General features: G+C 46.9%; 1 protein-coding gene across 1 annotated transcript in view; it reads left to right on the forward strand.

Moving 5' to 3' along the window:
• Positions 1-11,112, forward strand: part of Tmem273 (transmembrane protein 273) — a 38,985-nt gene extending 27,873 nt beyond the window's left edge. Inside the window, exons 5-6 of the mRNA XM_076545617.1 lie at positions 425-455; positions 9,992-11,112. Of these exons, the coding sequence (XP_076401732.1) occupies positions 425-455; positions 9,992-10,016 (56 nt within the window). The 3' untranslated portion in view covers positions 10,017-11,112. The remainder of the gene's footprint in view (positions 1-424; positions 456-9,991) is intronic.
• The last annotated feature ends 14,554 nt before the right edge of the window (positions 11,113-25,666 follow it).

Here is a 25,666-nt window from a genome sequence, read left to right on the forward strand (position 1 = left end):
ACCTGTAGAGATCCATGGGAAGGGTGGTGTGGGCTGTAAAGGAACTTCTGGAAGTGGGCATCACTGGTCACAAACATTGGTTTGGCTTTGATTTTGTTTCCCTGGCTGTCTCTCCATCCTCCAGTCCCTGACCTTCACTCTCCTGAGAATGTCAGCTCCTTTAGGAGATTCAGGCTGGAAGCAGAGGGGATGTGGACCCTGGGCAGGATGGGGAACACTCGGTCACACTTGTGTACCAGCCAAGGGGCTCAGGAACCAGCCATGGACAGGGAGGTTCCAGCAGCACTAAGATGTGCCCTGAACACTCCCCAGTGAGTGGCCACCCTAGAGCTCCTCCACTGGGCTGAATTTGACCCCCAACACATGCCAGCTGAGCAGAGGACTCACAGGTCCTCCTTGCTAATTCTCTGTTCTCTCTGTTTAGACACCATCTTGCAGAAGAAGAGAAGGCCCAGGTAAGGTCAGTGGGTACCAACTCCCACCCCCACCCCCAGCCCCTGGCCCCACCTCAGCTAAGTCAGTCACCAGAGAGGACTGAAATGCACCTTACAGGTCCTGCCTGCTACTCTTCCCTTCTTTGGACCAGTGGGAGCCATGAGAGTAGTGGCCACAGGGTACAGTAGCCAAGGGAGCCCAGACTTGTCTTTGCACAGCTTGGGTTAGATTCCTCCCCAACACCCTGCTCAGAACCTTCTTCATGGGACTTAGAATAAAGTCCGCACGCAGCTCCTCCGTGACCAGAGTCTGTCCCAGGTTGAATTCACTCACTGACATCCAGCAGCTTTGTTTTCCTGCATGGAACCCGTGTCTTCTCTGGTCAGCCTGCCCCAGGACCTTTGCATGCACGACTTTATAACAGAGATGCTCTTTGCTGAGATGGTTGTGAGCCTTGCATTTCATTTCCTTTACACCTCTGCATCCGTCAGTGCTACCATTTGATTTTAGACAGCCCGCTTTAAATAGGAGCACCCCCACTGTGGCCTTCTCTTTCTTTTCCGTGTGTGCATGTGGATGTGTTCGTGTGTGCCAGGCTTGTACACACGCATGTGTGCACACATGGATACCAGAGGCTGATGTTGGGTATCTTCCTCAATCGTTTTCCACCTTAAATTTTGAGATGAGGTCTCTTACTGAGCCCAGAGCTTGCTGGTTTGGTTAGGCTGGCTGCAGCAAGGTGCAGGAATCCCCTTGTGGCCCACTCTCCAGTGCTGGGTTTTACGTGAGTGTTGGGGATCAGGCAGCTCTTCATACTTGCTTCAAGAACTTACTGACGGAGCCGTCTCCCCAGCCCTGACTATTTTTCTCCACACCTCTTTCCCACAGATGCATGACATGTCACGTCATTAAATTCTGTGCCTTTTTCTTTTTGTTTCTCTCTCTAAAATGTAACCTCCTTGAGAGCAGGTCTTTCTTTTCATCTCTGTAGCTCTGTCAGATAGCCTAGGGCCTAGAACAGAGTGTGAACCTGTGTCTGTGATGAATGAATGAATGAATGAATGAATGAATGGTGGATGGATGGATGGATGAATGAATGGATGGGCATGCAGCCATGAGACAGGTGCTGGGTGGCAAGAGAGGGAAGACAAGTCCCCTCCAACTACAGGGGTCACAGGTGACAGCCATCTGAGAGTGATGAAGCAGGAAAGACCTGCATGACCCTGTGGCGCCTTGGCGGTGTGGAGGGCTTCACACCGTGCGGGAAGTAGATTGTGTGAGGGTGCAGGTAGAAAGCAAAGAGAAACCCACACAAGCACAGGAGCCCTGGGAAAGGAGGACACCAGTGGGCCATTTGGCCAGTGAGGGCGCTGTCTGGTGAGAGCAGATGCTTTAGTCTACAGTGTGGGGGAGGGAAGATGCAGAAGAGAAGAGGTTTCAGCTCCCTGGGGTGTGAGAGCCTTTGGTTAAGTGACTCTGAACCCTGTCCTGAAACTTCCTGTCCAGCACTGAGGACGGGGGGGGGGGGGGGGGGGGGGGGACACGACGACACGACAACGACGGGAGAAGAGTGCTGGAATGGTCACAGTCATCCTCTTGGAGCTAGGGGGAGGGCCTGTGCAGACGGGAGCCCCTCTGGAAGTCCCCTGAGAGCTCAGACTCTCTGGGACATCCTCTGAACCACAGCCGAGAGGCTGCAGAAAGAAGACAAAAGTGATACAGCTCTGGATCCTTTGAGGCACGGGGCTACAGGAGGCGAGAGGGCTGCAGTAGCTGTTTGAAAATGACCCTTCAAAAGCAGCAGCCAGGGCAGTGAAGGGAGGGGGAGGAGAGGCTGCAGCAGAGGGAGGGGGAGGAGAGGCTGCAGCAGAGGGAGGGGGAGGAGAGGCTGCAGCAGAGGGAGGGGGAGGAGAGGCTGCAGCAGAGGGAGAGGCCAAGTTTCCCAGGTTAACACTAGATGAAGTCTGGGGATCCCAGGCAACTTGAGACCCCAGGAAGCAGCTGAGCACCAAGAGCCAGGGCTACCACCCAGCCTGGTCTCACCTTCCGCTCTGCACTCGACTCTATTAACAGCGTCTTCCTCTGTTCCGAGGCTCATCCTCAGTGTCCTCCCTAACAGGAAGGAAGGCTGGCATTGTCCTGGGGGCAGCTGTGGCTCTTCTGCTTGCCGTGGCGGGAATGCTGGCACGAGAGACCTCATGCTTGGACAGCAGTCCTTTAGGACTATGGGAAGTTTTCAAGGGATGATCCTTTGGCCATACTAAGAATAAAGCTGTGCTCATTTGCTCAATTAGAGTTGTGAGAACTGGGCTGTAACCAAAGGAGAGTCTGGTTTTTCTACGACCTTCCTTTGACAGTGGCTGATCTGTTAGCCAATTTAGTTGATTTAACGAAAACAAAATCCCAAAACGCCGCTCTGTGTTAGCAGGCTTCCGTGTGTTTGACGGTTGGCTTTTCACCCTGCTTTGTGGGAATTTGAGAGCGGGGAAAGCCTGCAGATGGGAGCAGATGCTGAGGGGCATGATCTCAGGGTCCTGGTTGAACCTGCCCTTCTCGGGTTCACCACACACTACTCACATCCCCTAGTTGCCTGAACAGTTCATGGGCTGAACCCAGTGGTAACTCAGCAGCTGCCTGGCATGGCCACCTAGGTCTGGAGCCATCTCCCATCTTCTCTCCTGTCCTCTTTCTATTGGAAAACAATCTTGAAATCTACAGAGAAGTTGCAAACGAAATTTATATGTTCCCTGCACCTCTTTTGTTTCTTTCTCCCCACAGCATTGTTTATTTTGAACTGCCTAAGATGAAATTACATAATGTTCCATTTTCTTTTCTTCCTTTTTTATTTTTTTTTGGTGGTGGTGGGGGTGTTAAGAATACCGAGAGGGGGCAGCATTGCCTGTCTTGCGCTGTCCAGCACCAGAGGTGCCTACCTAACCTCAGCCGGGCTCCCTGTTGGTGACGCTTGTTTTGATGGCTTGGCTAGGGAAGCCATGCACTGTGGAGATGACACTGTTCTGTGTCAATAGCAAATACCCTGAGCTGATGCTTTGTGAGCATAGCTTGTCCCCAGCAATCCTCACTCGTTGATTCACCTATTCACAAGCCACGTCTAAGTCAGTTGTGGCCACTGGTGGTTATGAAAATATTGAGTCCCATCCTGGTACCTCTTCTGCATTTAACACCTGTCGTTCTTTTTTGGGGGGATTGGGAAGGACTTTTTATACTTCTCTCTCTCTTCCTTTTTTAATTTTTTACTGGTTATTGTTATGCTAGACTTCAATGCTTTTTAATCTATCACTGTCATAATTCTTTGTTGCTTAAAGTATCCCAAGTTGTGTAAATGCGAGACATTTTTTTTAACCTTTTATTTATTCTTTGTGTCTGTCACATCATGCATCTCGATCCATTCATCTCCCTGTCCCTTCTTATCTGCCCTCTGCCTTTGCAACTCCCCCCCCCCATAAAATAACATAGAATTTAAGAGAAAAGAAGAAACAAGAAGAAAAATCTCATTATATTCCCTTTAGTCCATATGTCTTTACTTGTAAGTGTCCATTGCAAAGAGTCCTTGGTCTGGTTCAAGGCCTCTGGTTTTTGCTACACCATTGATACTGAGCCCTCACTGGTTCTCCTCTTGGATATCCTGTTTTTTCCCTGTGTCCTGGAGATCCTTCAGCTTTGGATCTGTAGGATATGCTCCAGTAGATCACAGATGGGGTGGATGTTAGTGTGGGCCAACTTATATCCCTGGTTCCGGGCCTAGGTGGTTTCAGGGTTGGTCAGCCCACCAGCTCTCTCCCAGGAGAGCTCTTACCAGGGTGAGCTCTCCAGGATTGCTCCTGCTTGTTTACCCTATGCAGCAAGGAGCAAGGGACAGGACGAGTTCTCCAGCTTTCAGGCCCTCAGGGTTGGCTTACGCATACTTAGGCCACCAGGGCTCACTCTACTGTGTTGCCCAGGTGAGATACAGGGGCCACTCTCCTGAGTGCTGCGGCTGGTGAGGGGCAGAGACAGCTCTTCCAATTGCCACAGGTGGAGAGGGGCAAGAGAAGGAGGAAGTTCAAGTCACTTCTTGATGACAAGTGGGCCCCCATGACAACAACCTAATTGTCTGGAGCATCTTCCAGACTAAACATACGCGCGCACACACACACACACATACACACACACACACACACACACACACACACACACACACACACACATATACATACACACATATACATACATTCATACACAGACACATAAATGTACATGCAAACATGCATACATATAGACACACACATATATACACATAGACACACAGACACACATATAGATACAAATGTACAGATACACATATATACACATACACACACATATACACTCACATAGATATACACAGACACATATACACTCACATAGATATACACAGACACACAAATAGACACATACGCACATACATACACACATGCATACACAGATACACACACAGACACATACAAGGACACAAACACACATAGATACACATGGACACACAGACACATACTTACACACAGACACATACACACATACATACACAGACACATGAACACACAAACATATTCATTCACAGACACATGCACACACATACACACTGCACACGTAGACACATATACACACAGACATATATGCACTACATACACAGACACATATAGTGACATGCATACACAGAGACACATACAGACACAGACATGCATAGACACACAGACACACAGACACACAGACACACAGACACACACACAGACACACACACACACACACACACACACACACACACGGTATCTCAGGCTTCCTCTGTACTACTCTCAGCCAGAGTTACCCCTCATCCCTCTCCTTGGCTTTCCTCTGTTTTTATGGGGGTTGATTTTTAGAAATCTAAATTTGGACAGACTGTGTCACACTCGTGGCCACCCGCATGTCGTTTCTTCTGGGTTCTTTCAGTGTCTGTATGGAAAAGGCAAAGCCAATCCCCTGGGCTTTCCATACCTTCCCCTCTGCATTTCTCTGTCGCCTCGATGACGTGGAGACCTGTTTCTTTACCGAGCAGGATTTTGACCCCCTTGCTCGATTCCAGTCGCCACACGCGATGCTTCCCGAATCACAGCAGTGTCCTGGCACAGCCTGCCCTGCCAGCAAGTGTGTATACAGCCAGAGCCATATGTTCAACTTAAATAATAATGTTCTCTGTGTGGGTGGAACTACCAATTTGATACAGAATTAGAGATACTGCTCTCGGGGCCTAGGGTAGCTTAATATTTCATTTAGAACCCTTAATTTTATTTTTGAGCAGGTAAAAGAGGAACAAAAGTCAAAGACGAGACTGTTCAAACATAAACGCAGAGAATCCTTTCTCTCCAAACTGTTGATATATCTCTGCTTCAAGGTCACCATCTCAGTGGCCCTGCCCTTGACCCTTTCACAAAAGCGGATTGAATTTTAAACATTTACATATAGTCAGTTTTAATTTTATATCTATTCATGATATTTTATGTTATTTGTATATAATGATTTTTTTTATATTTATTCAGATACGTTTTTTGTGACATTTTAAGATGTTTTTTGTTTGTTTGATTCGCTGGCATTCACTCTGGTGTGTGAGATAAGCTATGGACATGTCTGGTCTTTTACTCAAACACAACCTCACTACAGACCTTGGTTAAGTATAGTGGTGCATGCCTGAATCCCGGTGCGGGCAGGATTGCCAATGGGAGTCCAGCCTGAACTAGACAGTGAGTCCCTGCCTCAGAAACGAGCGGAAGGTGCTGGAGAGATGGTTCAGCAGGGAGGTGCTCACTGCCCTCCCGGAGGACCTGAGTCCAGCTGCCGGCACTGTATGCAGTGGTTCACAACTGCCTGGAACTCTGGAACTTGAGCTCCGAGATGATCTGATGCACTTTTCTGACCTCCAAAGGCACGCACGCACGCACACACAAACACACACACACACACACACACACACACACACACACACAAAATAAATCAGTCTTAAAGAAAAGCGAACTAGAAGGACAAACAGCCATGTTGGCCCCACCCTCTTTTTCCATTGTCTGATTTGCTCTCGGCTCCCACGCGTGTATGGATGCTTCTGGACTTGGCCACCCGTGGTCAGCAGTGGGCAGGTATCACACTGTGACTGTCGGGGGTTCCGGGTATGCTTCGCCATCTGGCAGGCTGGCTCCTCCCACCCCCAACAAACCCACACTTCCCTTGCTCCTCAGGGAAACATTTGCTAGTTTAGTTCTGGTAGCTTTAGGCAAGACTTTCTGGTCAACTTCAGAATTTTACTGTGAAAACAGATGTCTTGGTATTTCATTGGGGATATATTATTTTTACACATTAGATTGGAGCTGATTAATTTCATTGTTGACATTAACCAGAAATCCATGGGAGAAATCTATTTTATGTTTGATTAGCAAATGGGTTAATCACACATATTAGTGGGGTTTAGTGTGCTGTCTCAGTGCATGTATCTAACATTCAAATCCAGCTTGGCTTTATCCCAGCCTCTAGTACTCAGTAGTCTATGCTCAGGTTAACTTTTTTCTTAGCATCCACCTGTGTTCAAGAACATGTGATAGCTTTCTGTGTCTAGCCCACTTCATTTAACACCATGCCCTCCAGCTCCATCCATGTTTCTGCACACCACAGGCTCTTTTTGTTCTTTATGGCTGCATTTCCTGTGAACATACACCATGGTTTTGTTATAAAGACACTTAGCATGTCCCTTCTCATGTGCTTCAATGAAAGCTCTTGGGTTTTATTCATAAGGTTCTTACCTTTCTTGCTAAGTTTACTCCTAAGTATTGTGAATATCTTGTGTGTTTATGGTCTTTCCTCTGGCCCAGCCATTGAGTATGGATCACACTGGCTGCCCTCCTGGATGCTTGTGTCATTTAGCTTGGTTTCTCTTTGGTCCCTTTGACTTTTTATGGCACCCCTCATCTGCCCAAATGCATCCCTTCTTTCCCAGTTTTTTTTTTTTTTTCTTTTTTTTTTCGAGACAGGGTTTCTCTGTGTAGTTTTGGTGCCTGTCCTGGATCTCACTCTGTAGCCCAGGCTGGCCTTTAACTCATAAAGATCCACCTGGCTCTGCCTCCCGAGTGCTGGGATTAAAGGCATGTGCACCACTGCCCAGCTTCTTTCTCAGTTCTTATGACACTAATTGCTCACTCTTCTCTGATGCATCTTAAATTGACACTGTTAGTGACAGCAGACACAGAGCACTACATGCCTTGTGCCTGATCTTGGCGGGCAATCTACTCAGCATCCACTGAAGAGCAAGCTGGGTTTAGAATGGGCTGTCAGGGAAGGACTTTACCCATGACATTTAGTGAGCCACTTCCTCATCAGTGAGACATTTCTGACAAAATCCAAGACCCGTTCCTGTTTTCAAAACTCAATAATAAATGCTCCAAGGCTCCTCTTGGCTCACCAGATGCAGAAACACATATTGATTTTATTTATCTATTTGTTTTTCCTTTTCTTGGTGACCTACTTGTGATTTCTTTGGAGAATGTGGTAGAATATTTTAGCTTAACAGTCATTCTAATTGTATTGCATCCAAATCTTTTTGTTCCCTCTCTTCATGCCAACACATGGCGAGCAGTCTAATTCCACTACTCACCCAGCCAGCTGATGGCCCCTCCTCTGCCTAGCTTGCCTTTTACTGCAGTTGTGTCTGGCTCCTGGGGGCTGTTGACACCCACACATTCACAGAGTTCTGACTCCTGTGACTTGGTCCAGGAGGCACTCCCCTGCCTCAGCACTGCCATTGCAAAGAAGCTGTCCTCCTTGTCTACTTGGGTCATCAGTATCTTCAGCACTTGTGCTGAGTTGGCCCAGGCACCAAAAACCCTCTCCTCAACCCTGAATTTAACTTGTGGCTAGTTAAACTCAACAGAAGGAATCAACTTTGTACTCAGTCTTTGCCTGTCTAGACCAGCCCCCACAGACTCCATGTTCTTTTGGACCATTATCCTTTTTAGCAAGACACACTAGCATTTGACAGCCATGGATGCCTTCTCCTAGATTTCCTTCTTCAATTGTCCCCACTTCCTCCACCAGATCTTTCATTTTTAGTGTTTTATTAGTGTATATTAATATTTTACAAAATAATGGGTGTCTTCTTTTCATTCTAGGAAGCCCAACAGTGTACTTCAATCAGACCAAACCCCACACTCCTGTTCTAGGTTGTTTTCTATTGCTGAGGTGAAGATCATGACTAAGAGCAACATAGGGCAGAAAGGGTTCATTTCATCTCACAGCTTACAGTCTATCACAAAGGGATGTCAGGGCAGGAACTTGAGGCAGGATCCTGGAGGCAGGACCTGGAGCAGAGGCTACAGAGGAAGACTGCTGACTGGCTTGCTTTCCAGGCTCATCCCATAACCCCCTCCCCCAGGGTGGCACCTCCAACATTAAGAAAATGCCCCCTCACTTGCCTACAGGATGGAGGTATCTTCTCATCCGAGGTTCCCTCTTCCCAGATGACCCTTGTTTATGTCAACAAGAAACTAAGTGGCACACCCCGTCACTCTTCTGTGTGCCCCCACGCCATTCTTGCTCATCATCACTGTTGGTTAACCTCTCATTAAGCTCTGTAAGCTTGAGCCCCATGGGGGTCCTCAGCCCTCAGACGCAGGCTAGGTGAAGATGTGCTGTCCCTTTTATGGCCCTTGACTTGACTTGCCCCATGCATGCTCCATTCTGCTGTCTTCCTGCCATGGTTCCTCCTACACTATGCTGAGATGTCAGACAACAAGATTGGTACTGAACAGGCCCAACTAATCACACTTGCTATTAGGGAGCAGTCAATGCAGCATGAATGTGGCATTCTGTTATCACCATAGGTAAAGCTTATGGGAAACTATGGTGTCAGTGTGAACTCCATCTCCTTCACGGAGATGTTGGCGATCTCTATGAAAATGTCCCATAGCCCAGAGCTTTGTATTTCAACCTCCAGCTCCAGGTGTTTGTGTCAGAGCTTGGTTTGGTGACTTCATCTTTTCTTCTGTTTTCCTCTTTTGAAAAAACATGCATGGACAGTGTCTTCTCTCCTGTCTCAGTTGGTACATGTAGAGTATGATGGTTACACAAGTTGGTACAGCTTGTGATATAGAGCTGAGGGCATCATCTTTTATTACATTCCTATAGGCTTTTCTGCCTTGTTCCTCTTAGCCTCTGCCTAGATGTTCTTCATATACACTTTCCCCATATAGTCTGATTAACCCTGAGGAATGAGTCCCTGACACTTTCTGATAAACCCTGAGGAATGAGTGCCTGACACTACTGTATTGATGTGGCTGAAGTCTTGTGGCCTTGGGTTTGGCAGGCAGAAAGAACCTCCTGGCTGATATCTGGCTTCAGTGCTGGCTGCAGGCATCTTTCTGTGTCGTTTGAGGAGAGGCCCCATGGTGCTGACATCTGCTGGTGAGCACCTCACACCGCTCACTGTGCTGCCTCCACACCAAGCCAACCATAAGGACACAGTCCCTCTAACAGCAAGTCTTCTGATGTTTCTTTCCCTTTCTAGAGATGCCCGAGTGATTGAGCTGTGAGCAGCCAGCTACACTGGGAGTTAGGTGTCTGGGGTCTGAGCGCCCAAGGCTGATGATGGATCATTACATGGACTCAGCATAGCAGCAGGTACTAAAAGGGCTACACTTGGCGGCACCTCTGTCCTGAGGGAAGATGTCACTCCTGTTCTGCAAGTGTCTGCGCAGGGGGAGGATGTGACTCAGCACCAAGGAAAAAAGAAACCCCAAATCCACATTTCTCAGCTTATGTGCCCATGTAGGAGCTATGCAAGCTTCTACAAAAGCGTTGTGTCCACATCAATGAAACACCACCCCAACATGGCTGGTGAAAATGGGAATGAAGCCAAGACAGCTTCCTCAGCACCATGGGGCTATAACCATCTAGACTCAGGCCTTGAAGTCTTAGCTGCCAGGAGAATCCCATTTTAAAGATGAACCACGTAAGCATCCAGAGGAGCATGAAGCTGATGAGCCAGTGTCCAGTGTTATCCACGGAAGCCTACCCTGGGAAGGGAGGAGAGGACAGGCATCAGCAGCCCTGGGAAGGGCCTTGCAGCTGCAGCTCTTCAAATGAGCGGGGTGGGGCCTCACCTAGAGCTGCAAGAACTCGGGCTGGCATTGCTACCCTCACATAGTGGTTCTGCGGTGATTGTTGCCGTGTACAAAGTGCTTGCATGAAAGGCCTCAGGAAACCCACATCTTGCTACTCTGGTCATCAACACAAGATTCGGGGCACAGGCTCTGTGAACATTCCCTTACTTGAACCATTTCTGTCTTGGAAGACTCTGCTTTTCTGTTCTTTGGAAAGACAGGTGGCCGTATGGACTGGGCCTGCTCAGTTGGGGTTATCTTCATCATGTTGTGATGAAAGAGAAGCTATTTTTTTTGAGAACAAAGTGCTGTGTTATAATAATGTCTGGAGTCCCAGGGTGTCTTTTGTCTGACTTGATAACAGTGCTACTCATTAGCAGCTTTTGCTAACTGATCACCTAAAGCAGTTACATGATACTCATAAGCAATCTTCTGTGTGTGAGATAGAATAAATCATCGTGTACTGGAGCTGGTAATTGATTTGTTTCTTTTAGCAGCATTTTAATTAAAACATCTGGTTTGTGAATGGCGGAATCACTTGTGAGTGAAGGTGAATGGCTTTGGATTCTCAGTCCTTGTTTTACGTTTTCTACACACACTGTGGGGTCCTCTCCATCGCTGCATCTCATGACATATTTTCCAGACATGAGTGTGGTTTTGCTCCTTGCTCCATATAAAGTTTAACAAAGAGAAACATAGTCACGTGACACTCGATTCTGGGGAAGCTCTGAGGAAGGCATCACTCCATGCTCCCAACCTTAAGTGGGTGCACACAGCATGCTTTATGTAAGGCAAATTAAGATGGCTATAAGGTGGCTAGATGATGCAGCCTCACGGTACATTGTCATACATGCAGTCCATTCTTGACTGGAATGCTGTTGCACTGTTCTCGGCTGACCAACATTGTTTCCCCAGATGGCAAGAGGTTGATGTCCTGGATGGGGAATCATTGGCAATGATGCCTCTCTGGCTTTCCCCCCAAACTCCAACGGCTTCCTTCTGGAAGCTCTTCTAGCTTTAATGGAAAACTCTCAGGCTCTTCTTGAGAGCAGCTCCCAGAGATGGGATTCTAGGCAACAATACATCTTGACAGCTCCCCTTCTTAGGAGCAGCTTCCAGGGAGGACAGTAGCTCTTGGAGATATCGGGGACAACCACAACGAGCCACTGTGTTGGGTGCAGTGTCTTGGGGATAGGGCCATTCAGAACTGGTTGTCTCACCCTCTCACTTGGGAACATTGGAGCAGAGGCCATGGACAAGGTAATCCTTCCTTTCCTGGCCTAGGAGATCATGGAGTCCCAAAGCACATGTAGCTGCCCCCCATTGCTCCTTACAGCATGGAGAACACCATGCTTAAAGACACCAAGTAACTCAACCTAGCTGTGGTGCAGAACCTGTAGGACTCAGTAGCTGAAGGAGGAGAAGGGGAGGTGAGAGAAGTCAGCAAATTAGAAATTATCCATAGATGTGCCAATCTACTGAGAAGTTAAAACTATTGCTATTTCATTCCTAAATAAACTCAGGACATAAAGATAAATGTCTGCACATATATGTTTTCCACTGTGTACTAAAAGTACACACAGGAAAGTCTGTCTAGGAATTGTGTAAGGGTCTGTAGGTGATGCTGTAGATCTCCTTTGTATCATCAAAGGCTAAAAACAGCTACATATAGACAAGTTACACAGGTAGACATGGAAAATGTCAGGCTGATTTCCAAATGAGTCAGTATCCTTCTGATCCTTGCCCCAGTCCAAGCAGGAGGGAAATGTAGTTGGGGCTGGAACAAGGCAGCAGTGATGAAGATGGATTGGTTGGGGGAGAATGGAAAGCAGGAAAAAGAGGAAGACAGCCCCACCCCCCAGGGTCGGCAGCCTCTGGCTTGAGCTAGACCCTACCTAGCTAGGAAAGGTCTGCAGCTGAGTCCTGGTTTTTAAACTGATGCTTGGAAGCCAGCATGGGGATGGTTGCATTTGGACAAAGCGAACCTCACATTTCCTGGAGGGTTTTTGCAAGAGTTTTGTGGAGGTTGTGCCTGAGAATTAGGGTTAAAAACATATGTGGATCTTTATTCTGGAATATTCTTAGAGATCCCTGAGTAGGTCCAGTGAGAAGGGGAGAGGGGAGAATCAGACAGGAGAAGATGAAGGAGGCAGGAGGGAATTCTGAGGCAGAGGGATTCTGAGCCCAGTAGATCCATGACATGAACACAGAGAGGTGGCCGGTGACAGCAAGTCTGAATGAGGTGCTGCCTGGGCTGCTCAAAGCACAGCCTGGGAACTGATTTTTTTTTTTCCTCTCCTGGGTCATTTGTCACAGTCTCAGACTTGGGATACTAATTAATCAACTTTCAAAAATAGGCTTTTTTCAGAAGCGTGTGACTGTGAGATGACAAGTCAGTGACCCCGGCTACGAAAGCTGAGTGCAGGAATGTCACTGCGGCATCACCAGCCCAGCCTCCCTGGTCAGTGTACCTTAAGTCCAAGTGCTCATGGTCCTGAGTTTCAGCCAACGCTGTGTGTGTGTGTGTGTGTGTGTGTGTGTGTGTGTGTGTGTGTGTGTGTGTGTGTGTGTGTTTCACCTGTGGTTCCCTGCCTGAGGAGTACAGGATTGTGTTGTGGTATTCTGCAGTCAAATGATGCTTTGCAAGCAAGACAAACCATCAGGGGCTTTCCTCATCTATACAATGAGCAGAGAATTATGCCGTTTGTACTGACTTTGGGTTAACCAAATAAGATTGTGCACATAAAGCTCTTCGCCTACTGACACTCAGGTGGCCCTCAGTCAGCACGAACTATTACTTACCATTGCTTTTGGTCTGTTTCTACCAAATTCAGAAAAAGTGAGACTAAGGAAGTTTCCATTTATATGAATGTTAACCTTTTAAAAGTTTTAGGTTTGCACATCTGTTGGGAAGGCTATTAGCAGCCCCACATGATGTTTTCTCCCACCTCCTATATTGTTTGCATCCCATGTTGGTGTGGTGCACATGCCACGAAAAATGAACTGATTACATACATGACGGAAAACTGAAACCCACACATTTGATTTCCTTGGTTTTCACCTAATGTTGTCTTCCTGACCCAGGACTTCATCCAGGATCTTGTATGGTTTCTCAAGCTCCCCTCAGTTGCAGAAGATTCTCAGAATTATGTTTGATGGTTTTGACAGTGTTGAGGATCAGTAAAGCGCTTTGTAGACCATTCCTCAGCTGGAATTTATCTGTTTTTTTTTTTTGTTTGTTTGTTTTGTTGTTTTGTTTTTCGAGACAGGTTTCTCTGTGTAGCTTTGGTATCCCATCCTGGAATTCACTCGGTAGACCAGGCTGGCCTTGAACTCACAGAGATCCGCCTGCCTCTGCCTCCCGAGTGCTGGGATTAAAGGCATAGGCCACTACCACCCAGTTTATCTGATATTTTTTAATGATGGTACTGTTTTCAGAAATTGTATTACATTCTTATTTATTCCTTTTGTGTGAGCCTCTGTGTGTACCTATATGCGAACATGTCATAGTGCATTTGTAGAGGTCAAAGGACAATTTTCACTGTGTTGATGAGTTCTGGGAATCTAACCCAGTCAGCTTGGTAGTAGCCACCTTTACCTTCTAAGATGTCTTGTCTTTTTATGGCCCTAATATAAACTTCTTTAAAGCTAAGTTTGAAACAAAATTGAGTGGAATCATGCAAAAACTAAGTGTTCATTGATCTTTGTTATTTCTGAAATATATAAAATTAAACAAAAAGTTAACAAGCCCCATTTATATTTAAACTGGATAGATTCAACAAAAAGGAAGCTTCTATTGTTTAAATAAAGCAAATAAGGGCTGGGAGGGTAGCTCAATGCTAAAGAACCTGCCTAGCAAGTATGAGGTCATGGGTTAAATTCCCAACAACCCAAATGATGCATACACGTGATAAAGTAAAATATGATCACCGTATAGGCAAGGGGGTACTCTCCTTAGCACTGAAGGCCAACGTGAGTTTTAGGGAGCAGCAGAGGTCAAGGGGCTCAGGACCTCAGCCAAGTAAGGGAATGTTACCCTCTCACCAAGAAAAGACTGGCTCCTTCCCATCATCTGTGGGCAGCGGGGGCTCTAGAGCCATCTGGGAAGATGGACCAGAGCTGCCCCTGAATTTTCTCTACAAAAAGAGACTCATCGGGAAGCACTTACTTATAATGCAGTTCTTTACAATGTGGCTGCTATTTTTCCTGTATTGTGTTTACATCAAGAGATGGCAGCAAGTTGTGAGTCTATCACAGAGGCTACACAACAAGAAAAGAATGAAACCATGGCCAAGAGCTACTTCAGTGTTTCCTGATAGGGTGTTTACAGCCACCAGTTCTGTGATGGTGATCAGCAGCTTTTCCCAAGGGGAGATGCTCCATGGACTCACCCAGGATGCCTCTCCTCTGCATGGCACAACATGCCCCTCTTACCTCCGTTAGCTTTTGGAAGCCAAGACCTGTCACCTGCTCCTATATTTCAGGTTAAACTGAGTCTGCTCTATGAGTGAGTATGTGGAACTCATGGTCCTCCAAAGGCCCTTGTATTAAATATGTGGCCACCAGCTTGATGGGATCTTTAAGAGTTGGGGTCTAGAAATCAGTCCCCCGTCAATGAGGGGGATAAGGGGACCCTGGATCCTCTTCTTTCTCTTTCTTCTTTTCCATCCTGGCCATGAGGTAAGTAGTTCTGCCTGCCCCATGGATGAGCTGCCACAGGCCCACAGCAATGGGGCCGACAGACGGAACTAACACATGCCTTCTTTTTATAACCGTGGGCCAGAATGACTCTTTCCTCATCATATGTTGGTTTATCTCAGGTGTTCATTAGACAGACAGGAAATTTGACTGGTGCAAATAGCTTCACAGAAGTAACGAGTCTCAGACACAAATAAAATGAAAGAGTGATGGCCATCTTACACTGCGGCTACCTCGCTCACGCACACCCCTCCAGCTCTATCTGTACCTCCAACCATATCTTGTCTAGGTGCACAATTGGTTTTCCACACTTATAGGTCTACATTTATGGGTTCAAATAGTCATGGTTTGGACATTTCAGAAAAACAAGTTGTACTTGTATTGAACAGATACAGAAAATAAGGTATAATTATTCACATTACAAACTCTTATATCAGGTACTATAAGCATCTGGAGATGACTTAAATGGTTGTACAGCTTATTTGCAGATATCATATTCTTTATATAAGGGACCTGAGTATTCTCTGACTTTGGTACCCAGAGCTCCTACAGATTCCTAAGGGCATCTGGAGTTCCACTCACTGTAACAACCCACCATCACTGGTGATGTGCTGTTTCAGGGATTGACTTATTTACCCAGCAGAGGTAGCAGTGTGGACTCTAGCCCAGTAGGCTTAAGTGAGACCCTGGAATGATTCTACTTTATCCCAGATGTCTTCTATCTGAAATGAGGTTGATGACCATAGAGGGCTAGTATCTTGTGATCACTGCTGTGTGTGAAACATTGATCACTGTTGCATGTGAAACATTGATCACTGCTGTATGTGAAACACTGATATTGCTGAGTGTGAAACACTGATCACTCATGTGTGTGAAACACTGGTCACTGCTGTGGGTGAAACACTGGTCACTGCTGTGGGTGAAACACTGATCACTGATGTGTGTGAAACAATCACTGCTGTATGTGAAACATTGATCTCTGCTATGTGTGAAACACTGAACATATCCAAGTTTGTAAATGATCTACACATGTGACCTCCCCTAGACACTGTGGGGAAGACACAAAAGATAGAAGCAGCCCTTAGTCAGAGGAAGCTCAGGCAAGTAAGTAAGAAAGCGTCATTATAGAGGGGTGAACGGGGTGCTTTTGAGCATAGGGGACAGAGAGAGAATCCTAACCACCAGCATAGTAGCCTCCCACCCCAGCCTGAAGGGCTTTGCTCATAAAGAAAGAGTCCAGGGATCATGTTCCCTGGTATGCACAAAGTTATAAATGTAAAAGACCATGGCAAAACTAAAGGGCAAGAAAGCCAGGTGTCTGGAGCTTAGACTTCAGGGAAACCCATGGTTACAGAAGGTCCTACCATCTTGGGCTATTTGGCTGTCTCTATTCTGTGAACCTGGTTTTATTGTTCAGAAATATATTAAGTGACTAGTAATAAAAGATCAGAGAAGTGAAGGAAAGATCCAGCAGGTCTAATACATGTTTAGAAAGTGTTCTAGAAGAGAACAGTTAGAACCAAGAAAAGGGTAGCTCATAGGAAAGAATCAGGACTGAGGTGGTGACTCAGAGGATTCAATGCTTGCTGTGAAATCTTGAGGAGCAGAGTTCAAACCCCAGAATGCACATCAAAAGTCAGTCTTGGTTGTGCAGGTTTCATTGTATCCAGCCCTGTCATCCTGCGCTGGGGCTGGACACAGGAGAGCTGCTGGGGTTTGTTGGCTGGCAGCCTAGCTCCAGGTTTAGTGAAAAACCCTGTCTCAGGGGAATAGGACACATTATATCCTCTTGTGGCCTCTGCACAGCAGACACATGTGTAACACACACACACACACATCATCATCATCATCATCATCATCATCATCATCATCATCAACCATACCAGAGCTGTGGAGGACAGGAGGTTGTGACGTCATCCTACTTCTCTCAGTGGCAAAGCCAATGAAAACAGGGGAGCAGTATGTTCAAATTTTTAAGCCCCAGAATATCCCACACCAAAACAGCAATCTATCACTAGGTGAGAAGACAGAGTCAGATGAGCAACAAGGACTTTACAACACGAGCCACAGAGATTTTACAACATGCAGGAACTCAGCGTTTACCGTCCAGATTATCTGCTGTGAAAGGAGATGAACTCCAGCACAGGGGACTTTATTTATTTATTTTTACATGTCTCTTCTGTAGCCCATGCTGGCTTTGCAGTTGTGATGATCCTCCTTCCTCAGTCTCAGTGTTGGGATTATAGATGTAACACACACAGCTGAAAGATTTCAGAGGTGGATGTGAATAAGGGAATGTGGGTGAGAGAGGAGGCCAGTAGTGCTCACACTCATTGACGAGCATCTGGACACAGCAACACCAAACCCATTCATTGAGGTTCCTGTGATCTCAGGACGGGAGCTGGCACCAGGCCAACAGGGAGAGGAGGAAGAGCTGCTATCAGGAGCAGAAGGCAGACTGTTGTGCGGTGCACTATGGAGGACTGATTCATGCTCAATTGACTGACAGCAGATACAGTGCTGAGTTTGTGTGGTGCCAATTGAAGATGTTAAGAAGGAAAAGAAGCTGCACCGGATGCTCACAAACAACTACAGTCCAGAAAAAGTGGGCAGACAGGAGGGAAAGGGGGAGGAGCAAACACAACAGATGATGTCATCCAAAGGAAGTGGAAGTGGACACAGTGGTGCAGGCCTGAAATCCTAGAACCTAGGAGGTAGAGGCAGGAGAATCTACTTTATCCCAGATGTCTCCTGTCTGAAATAAGATTGATGACCAAAGAGGGCTAAGATCTTGTGATCACTGTTGTGTGTGAAACATTGATCACTGCTGCATGTGAAACACTGATCACTGCTGTGTGTGAAACATTGATCACTGCTGTGTGTGAAACACTGATCACTGCTGTGTGTGAAACACCACTGATTATTGCTGAGTGTGAAACACTGATCACTGATTAGGAGGTTAGGGATATCCTCAGCTACATGGTGCCTTGAAAGTTAGCTTGGGATATATAAGATCTCATTTCACAAATTAAAACAAACCAAGAAATTAGGTGTAAATTGGTTAAATTTATGAAATTCACCTACAAAAACAATTACCTTTAATTTAAAATTGAGCAACATGTTGTTTTATAGGAACATAACTAAAATTAAAATTATATAAAAATTATAATGAGTTTGCAAATAAGAAAATGAGACTTAGCACATATAAGGCCTGGGATGGGTCCATTACACAACACATATGGACATGTAGACACAAGGACACACAGACACACAGCACAAACACACAACATAAACAAAGAGGCACAAAACACAGAAAGACACACACAATGTACACAGACACACAAAAAGACACACTAACACATAGCACACCCACAGACACACAACGCACACACATACACAGAACATTTACAGACACACACACAGATGCACAATACAACACAGACCCACAGAGACATACAAGCACACAACACACATAGGCACTTATATAACACACACACACACACACACACACACACACACACACACATATATACACAGCACACACAGATACACAATACACACATACACAGTGCATACAAACACCCACGCACACACAACACACATGCACACCACAATGCATAATATATACATACATTCTCACATACACACAACACACACAGACACACACACAAAACACATACATACACAGAGATACATACAGACACACACACATACACAACACATACACATACACATATACATAACACACATAGGCACACACAGGCACATACACACACATACTACACACAGATATACACACATCACACATATAGACACATACACACAGACACAGAAAGCACTGATAGGTAGTTGGTTGTTTTTACTCTTTTACTCTTTGGGGGGACCCTCCACCCAGCTCCCAAATAAATCACACACAGAGGCTTATTCTTAGTTATAAATGCCTGGCCTTAACTTGGCTTAGTTTCCAGCCAGCTTTCCTTAACTTAAATTATCCCATCTACCTTTTACCTCTGGGCCTTTCCATTCTCTTACTTCTGCACATCTTACTTTCACTCTTACTTTGTGGCTGACAGGATGGCTGGGTGGCTGGTCCCTAGCGTCCTCCTCTCCTTGTTTTCTCTCCTTGATCTTCTTTTTCTCCTTCTATTTATTCTCGGTGCCCACCAGCCCTGCCTATCCTTTCTCCTGTCTTGCTGTTGGCCCTTCAGCTCTTTAGTAGACCAATCAGGTGTTTTAGACAGGCAAAGTAACACAGCTTCACAGAGTTAAACAAATGCAACATAAAAGAATGCAGCCCATCTTTGCATCATTAAAACAAATATTCCACAGTATAAATAACTATAATACATCTTAAAGTAGTAGTTCACAACACTGATACATGGACACACATATACACGACACACAATAAACACAATATAGACACAAATAAATCACACAGATTCACAACACATACACACACACAACACACAGAGTGACAGGCATACACACTACACATGCTAGAACAAAAATACTTATTTACCTGGAAGTTGCAGGACACTAAAAAGTAACGCAGGATTCTAACGTTGGGGATGGCCTATTTTTTGCCTCATTCTAGCCCTTTACCAGTGCCCACAATGTACTCCATACAAAGAGCAGTGAAAGGGCCTTTAAAAGGCACCAGAGGGCCACTCCGAGTGCTGAAAGCAGGAGAAAGCAGAGAAGGAGCCTCAGAGGTACCCAGTGTCTTCCCAAAGATGCACCCCAGCTTGCACTGCACACAAGGTGGGTGTGGGTCTTGATGCCCTGTCATTGCAGCTCTCAGGATTTGGGGAACAAACCCAGAAAGGAAGCCGACTTAAGGATGTGGTGGGTCTGCTTTAAAATCCTCCAGCTCTTGGTTGACCCCCAGCCTCAGGACATAGGTGAAATAGTCAGGATTCAGAGACAAATCACTCTGGAAGCTGAAAGGAGTTGAGCAGAGGGGTCAGCGGCTGCCCTACAGCTGATAGGAAGGAGAGCATGAATTCAGACCTGCCACCTTAAGGGATTTAGTGTGATAGTTAATTCTAAGTGTATGTCAAAGTGTCTAGATACTTGGTTTAGCCATTGTGAATAATCCCATGGGTTTGTTCGTGGGTGAGATTTCCTTTTAAATTAGTGGTCTTTGAGTAAAACAGATTTCCCTCCACAGTGTGTGTGGGCCTCATCCAGTCAGTTGAAGGCCTGAATACAGCAAAAGAATGATATCTCTTGAGCAAGAAGAAATTCCATAGTAGACACCTCAGACATGGACCACACATCAGCTCCTTCAGGGTCTCCATTCTGCCAGCCCACCCTGTGGATTTAGTACTTGCTTAACTCCAATTTTTGCTTAAGCCAACCTCTCTTTCTGTACACAAACTCTGATGTTTCTGCAGAGTCTTGACACACTTAATAAACACAGGAGGCTTCTATTCAAAGCAGGAACAGGCTGGAAACAAAACTGTAATAGACCAACAAAGCCTTCCACCAGAATCATGGCAATTTCCCAAGGATTTAACGTGCCAGACCAATGGCCTGTGTCAAGGTACTAACTTGTAAAGATGCCAGACAGAGTGGCACTACATGGAATTTGATGTCTTTGGAGAGTATTGCCTACAAGAGAAAGGCACTCACTGTGCCGTGCATGGCAACATTTGGTGAAAGGATACAGGAGGGAAGAGTTAAGTGACCACACTTGGTTCAGAAGGAAGTTGGAAATGATACAGGCGCTACAAGGGAACTGAACGTGGAAACGCAGCAGCCACTGCTTCATTCTTCATGGTGGAGTCTGCACCTTCCATCCCTCTTCCCAGAACAATATGCCTGTGGTACCCTCTCCACACGCTCATATGCCCGTGGGACCCTCTCCACACACTCATATGCCCGTGGTACCCTCTCCACACACACATATGCCTGTGGTACCCTTTCCTCATTCTCTTAGATGCTTCCTGACTCTTCAGCCATCTGCCATTTTTAATTGATTTAAATAATTTTCTAGTGCTTTTCCTTGGTCACAGGAAGCTGGGCTCCATGGCTTCTGCACCCAACATCAGAAAAGAAGCAGCATCCTCTCTGGCCTCTGAGTTTATAGCACAGGTTTGACTCCATGGACAGCAGATGTTATCCTTTGCTCTCCTTTCTCAAGAGCAGATAAGTTGGTGATGGCTTTATTCTCATTGGTTAGATCAGCAGGCATGAGAATGGCTGAGATCTACATAGGAGTCTCTGTGTCCAGGCCCTGAGCTGGGGAGGCTCTGACATTCCTGGTAGCTGTAGATAGAGCTACACCAGCTCAACCCTTAAAGCAGCCAAGTTATGGCGAGCTGTGTAAACACTCCTGAGCGGGGAGTGATACAGTACTGAGTCTGTGAAATGCAAAATGATAAAGTCCAGGTTGGGGGGCTGACTGCTTCCCCAGTGGGGGACAGGTATGAGGTCTGACACAAAGAGAACCTATTCCCCAAAGACATTTTACACATCCCACAGGAACAACACATTTTAGAGAGGAAATAATGTCTGCAGAGGAACTACAGGAAGTTTCCCATTGTTCATCCACAGTGCCCCTTCAAAAGGCGGATGGATGCCAGTCAAAGCAAGCCCCAGGCACCCTCAGGCAGGGTGAACTGATCCCATTCAGTGACTTTGTCATGAATGAGTGTTAATAACTAGGGTGAACTGATCTCATTCAGTGACTTTGTCATGAATGAGCGTCAATAACCAGGGTGAATTGGTCCCGTTCAGTGACTTTGTCATGAATGAGCATTAATAACTAGGGTGAACTGATCTCGTTCAGTGACTTTGTCATGAATGAGCGTCAGTAACTAGGGTGAACTGGTCCCGTTCAGTGACTTTGTCATGAATGAGCATTAATAACTAGTGTGAACTGATCTCGTTCAGTGACTTTGTCATGAATGAGCGTCAATAACTAGGGTGAACTGGTCCCGTTCAGTGACTTTGTCATAAATGAATGTTAATAACCAGGGAAGAGAGGTGGTGGAAGGGCAAGGGAGAGATAGTCACAACAACCTGAGGTGGAGACGGGAGGTAGCTTGGACTTCAGGCATGTGTGGGGTACTCTCAGATCCTCGGAAAGCCTCTGGAACTACAGGGGCCCTGTCAGTCCCCTCCCCATTCTGTGTGAGAACCTATATCTGAATTGCCTCTGATGGCAGAGAGGGGAGCAGAGGAAGAGCATGTTTGGGCCCAGGCAGGTGGGAAGACAGGCAAGCGCTTCAGCTGTTGTCCGGTGACTATGGGGTATTCATCTCCCAGGGGGAAACGTCTCCTCAATGAAGAGTGATTTCCCACACTGTCTAGTGCAACTTTAGATAAACGCCATAACGTGGCTCTAGCTTTTTAGACTGGAAACAGAGACTCCCCACTTCTGTGAAATTGTGAGCCATGGGTGTGTTTAGTGCGCCTCACAGTTTAGCAATCCATCGTACTTGGGAGGATTGGGATTGTACTCTCCTTGGCTGCTCAGCTTCAGAGGAGGCCCAGGCTAGGTGTTGCTTTCCACCATTGTGAAGTCACAAGTGTGAGCCCTAGCATCTCAGGCTAGGACACCAGCAGCACCATGTCTGGCTTCAGGCCAGCTGTCCTGGAGACTCCCTTGCCCAGGAGTGGGTGGGAGAGCTATGCTTGGGGACAGGTGTCTGGAGGAGGAAAGGCAGGAGGGGCTGGAAAGCCCCTGGCAGCAAGACAGTTGTCTGTGGTACTGACATGAACCTTTAGTGATGATGTCCACTCCATGGCTCAGCCGCTGTTTGAGCTTGGAAAACAAAGAAGAAAATAGGGGTTGGGTGGGGGTTGAGGAGGCAAGTGCGCCCCCTAGGGACTTTCCACTCGTGTGCAAGGTCACATGACCTATTTTCCTTTCTGTTGCTATGACAAAATACCTTTACAAAAAGCAGCTTAGGGAAGAGAGAGCTTGTTTGAGCTCACACTCCCAGGTTAGAGTCCATCACTGCAGAAGTCAAGGCCGGATCCTGAAGCAGCTAATCACGTCCGTAGCCAGAGCAAAGAGACTCAAATGCATGCACGGCTCCTGTTACTCAGCTCACTCTCTCCACTCTCAAACAGTCCAAGACTCAGCCCAGAGAACAGTGCCATCCATATCCAATTACCCCAGTGCCCACTTGGTGGTTGGTGTATGCTACAGCTTTGCTGCCCTGCGGGGGTGAGGCTGGGAAGACATCTAGGTGAGCCTTCTCCCAGCAGCCAGAGCAAGCATCCCTCAGGTGCCTGAGCCGGTCATGCCCAACCTCCCAGGCAGTGTTGAGTTCTAGGCCATGCTCCGCAGTCCCCACAGCTGGAGAGACTACTCTGACCTCCAGAGTCTACTTGGCCAAGCCCACCCATGGGCGTGACTCTTCCCACAGCCCAGCTGGCTTCCATTAGGCTTTCCCCAGCATGTACTGTCTTCATTTGCTCTTGTTTATGTTTTCTGGCAAATGCCTGTCATGGCTTTCCCACAGGGCCCTATTCTTGCCTGTTAGGTTAACCCTTTGTGGCTGGGGCATTTTAACCTTTTGTGGCTGGGGTAGGTCTCCTCAGCCCAGCTCCAGGAGCTGTACCCACGGGTGGGGAGCTGTTCTTGATCCTAGGTGGCTGGTGCTGATGCTAGGCCTCTGGGTGGAGGGGCCTGTGGGAGGGGTTGGTGCTGAACCTCAAGTAGACCAGGGTCTCTCACAGGAGACTTTGCATATCCTACTCATGAGCCTGTGTCTTTCCCCCAATCTCATAGCATTCAAATAAGCGAGAGGTCATTTATTGTTTATTTTCTTATGTAAACAAGAATTTACAACACAAGGCTATTGTTTAAGATGGGCACCTAAACCAGGCAGAAACAACCAAAAGTAAACAACCAAAGACAAACAAATCAACCCAGAAACAACCAAAAGTAAAATGCAGCCACTGATGAATCCCCATCACCATCAGGGTCCCCAAACTGACACTAAGTTAGCCAAAATCCCAGAATGGTTGAGGTGAGGATGCTCATGGAATCCCATCCCTAGCTCAGGAACTATTGGCAATCAACGAGGGAAAGTCAGTTTTCCTCAGGGACACAGCCTGAAAGACTCCCTGTGTCCCAGAAGATGGTCCCACACCCATGCACACATGGGCAGCGTTAAGTGGATTCAGTTGGTTAAAAAGGGAAAAAGCACCTGAAGCTGGGAGGAAATATCGGTGGGAGGCATAGTGGGCAAACTGAAGTGGAGGGAATGAGGGTGGGTTTCATCAAAATACACTGCGTGCACACACAGAGTTCTTAAAGCATAAGAAAACAACGTGAGTTCTTAAAAGGGTGAGGCCACCAGTCCACGGACAGCAGTTTCTCCATCTGCCTCTTTATCAGGCTATGATGCACATGGCAGCAACATGCTGTTCAGATTCCCGCTACCAGACTCATGAGTCAAGTAAGCCTCTTTTGCTTATAAAATATGCAGCTTCTGGTATTCTGTTATAGCAGCACAAACAGACTGAGCCGCTGCCTTTTCCCATGTGAGCAAAGCTGAACTTCTACAACACCGGCCAGGGTTCTTTCTCCTCTTAATGGTGCTGGTTGGTGGAGGTGACACAGGTAGACTGGTGGGAGGGACTGCTCTGGTCTCTTCCACCCACTCCCTGTTGCTGTGGATGTGTGAGATCTCAGTTTTCCCAACCCGAAGCCGTTTCCCTGACTGTGAGGTTGCCTTACGAGTATGCTGAGCACTATAGCAACGAATAGCACCTAGGATTAGACTCCCTAAGGAGCAGAATTCCCAGGTCTCTGGGCTAGCATGGTGTGCCCGATGTCCAGCCAGTCCCATCACACTGCAGAGGATGCAGTTGACAGACAGTGGGCAAGCCTGAAAGCCCCCTTCAGGCTCTACTCTACGCCTCGACATTTCACATGACCTGATCCAGCCTTCCCAGAAGTCCCCACTCTACCCTGCTTCATTACTGAGGTTTGGAGTTTTATGTCGGGGATGGGTCAGAGCTGTGGGACCCCTCTCCACCTGCACCATCTCTCTGAAGAATGGTATGAGAACAGACTGATCTTAACGCAAATCTTTGAAAGCAGAGGATTTGGCTCATGATTCTGGGGGCTGGAAGTACGGGGGGAGTCCGTAACTTCAGGTCATATTCCTGCAACACCACCCACATGCCTTGGGTGTGAGCCAAGGGTACAGCACAATGCACGGGAGGACTTGGACGATAGCTAAGTCAGCCTTCAGGACGGTCCAGTCCAAGTACAAGATCGTTCCAGTTCATTCAGCAAAACCTCGGCCTGGGAGCTGGGGGCTTGGCTGAGAGGGAAGACACAGTTCCATCCTGGAGGTCCCGGTGCGACTCTCTAAGAACACACAGAGGGTGTGGTCAGCTGCAGGGGCCCCGCT

Source organism: Peromyscus maniculatus, chromosome 9 (assembly GCF_049852395.1).
Source record: "Peromyscus maniculatus bairdii isolate BWxNUB_F1_BW_parent chromosome 9, HU_Pman_BW_mat_3.1, whole genome shotgun sequence".
Lineage (NCBI taxonomy): Eukaryota > Metazoa > Chordata > Mammalia > Rodentia > Cricetidae > Peromyscus > Peromyscus maniculatus.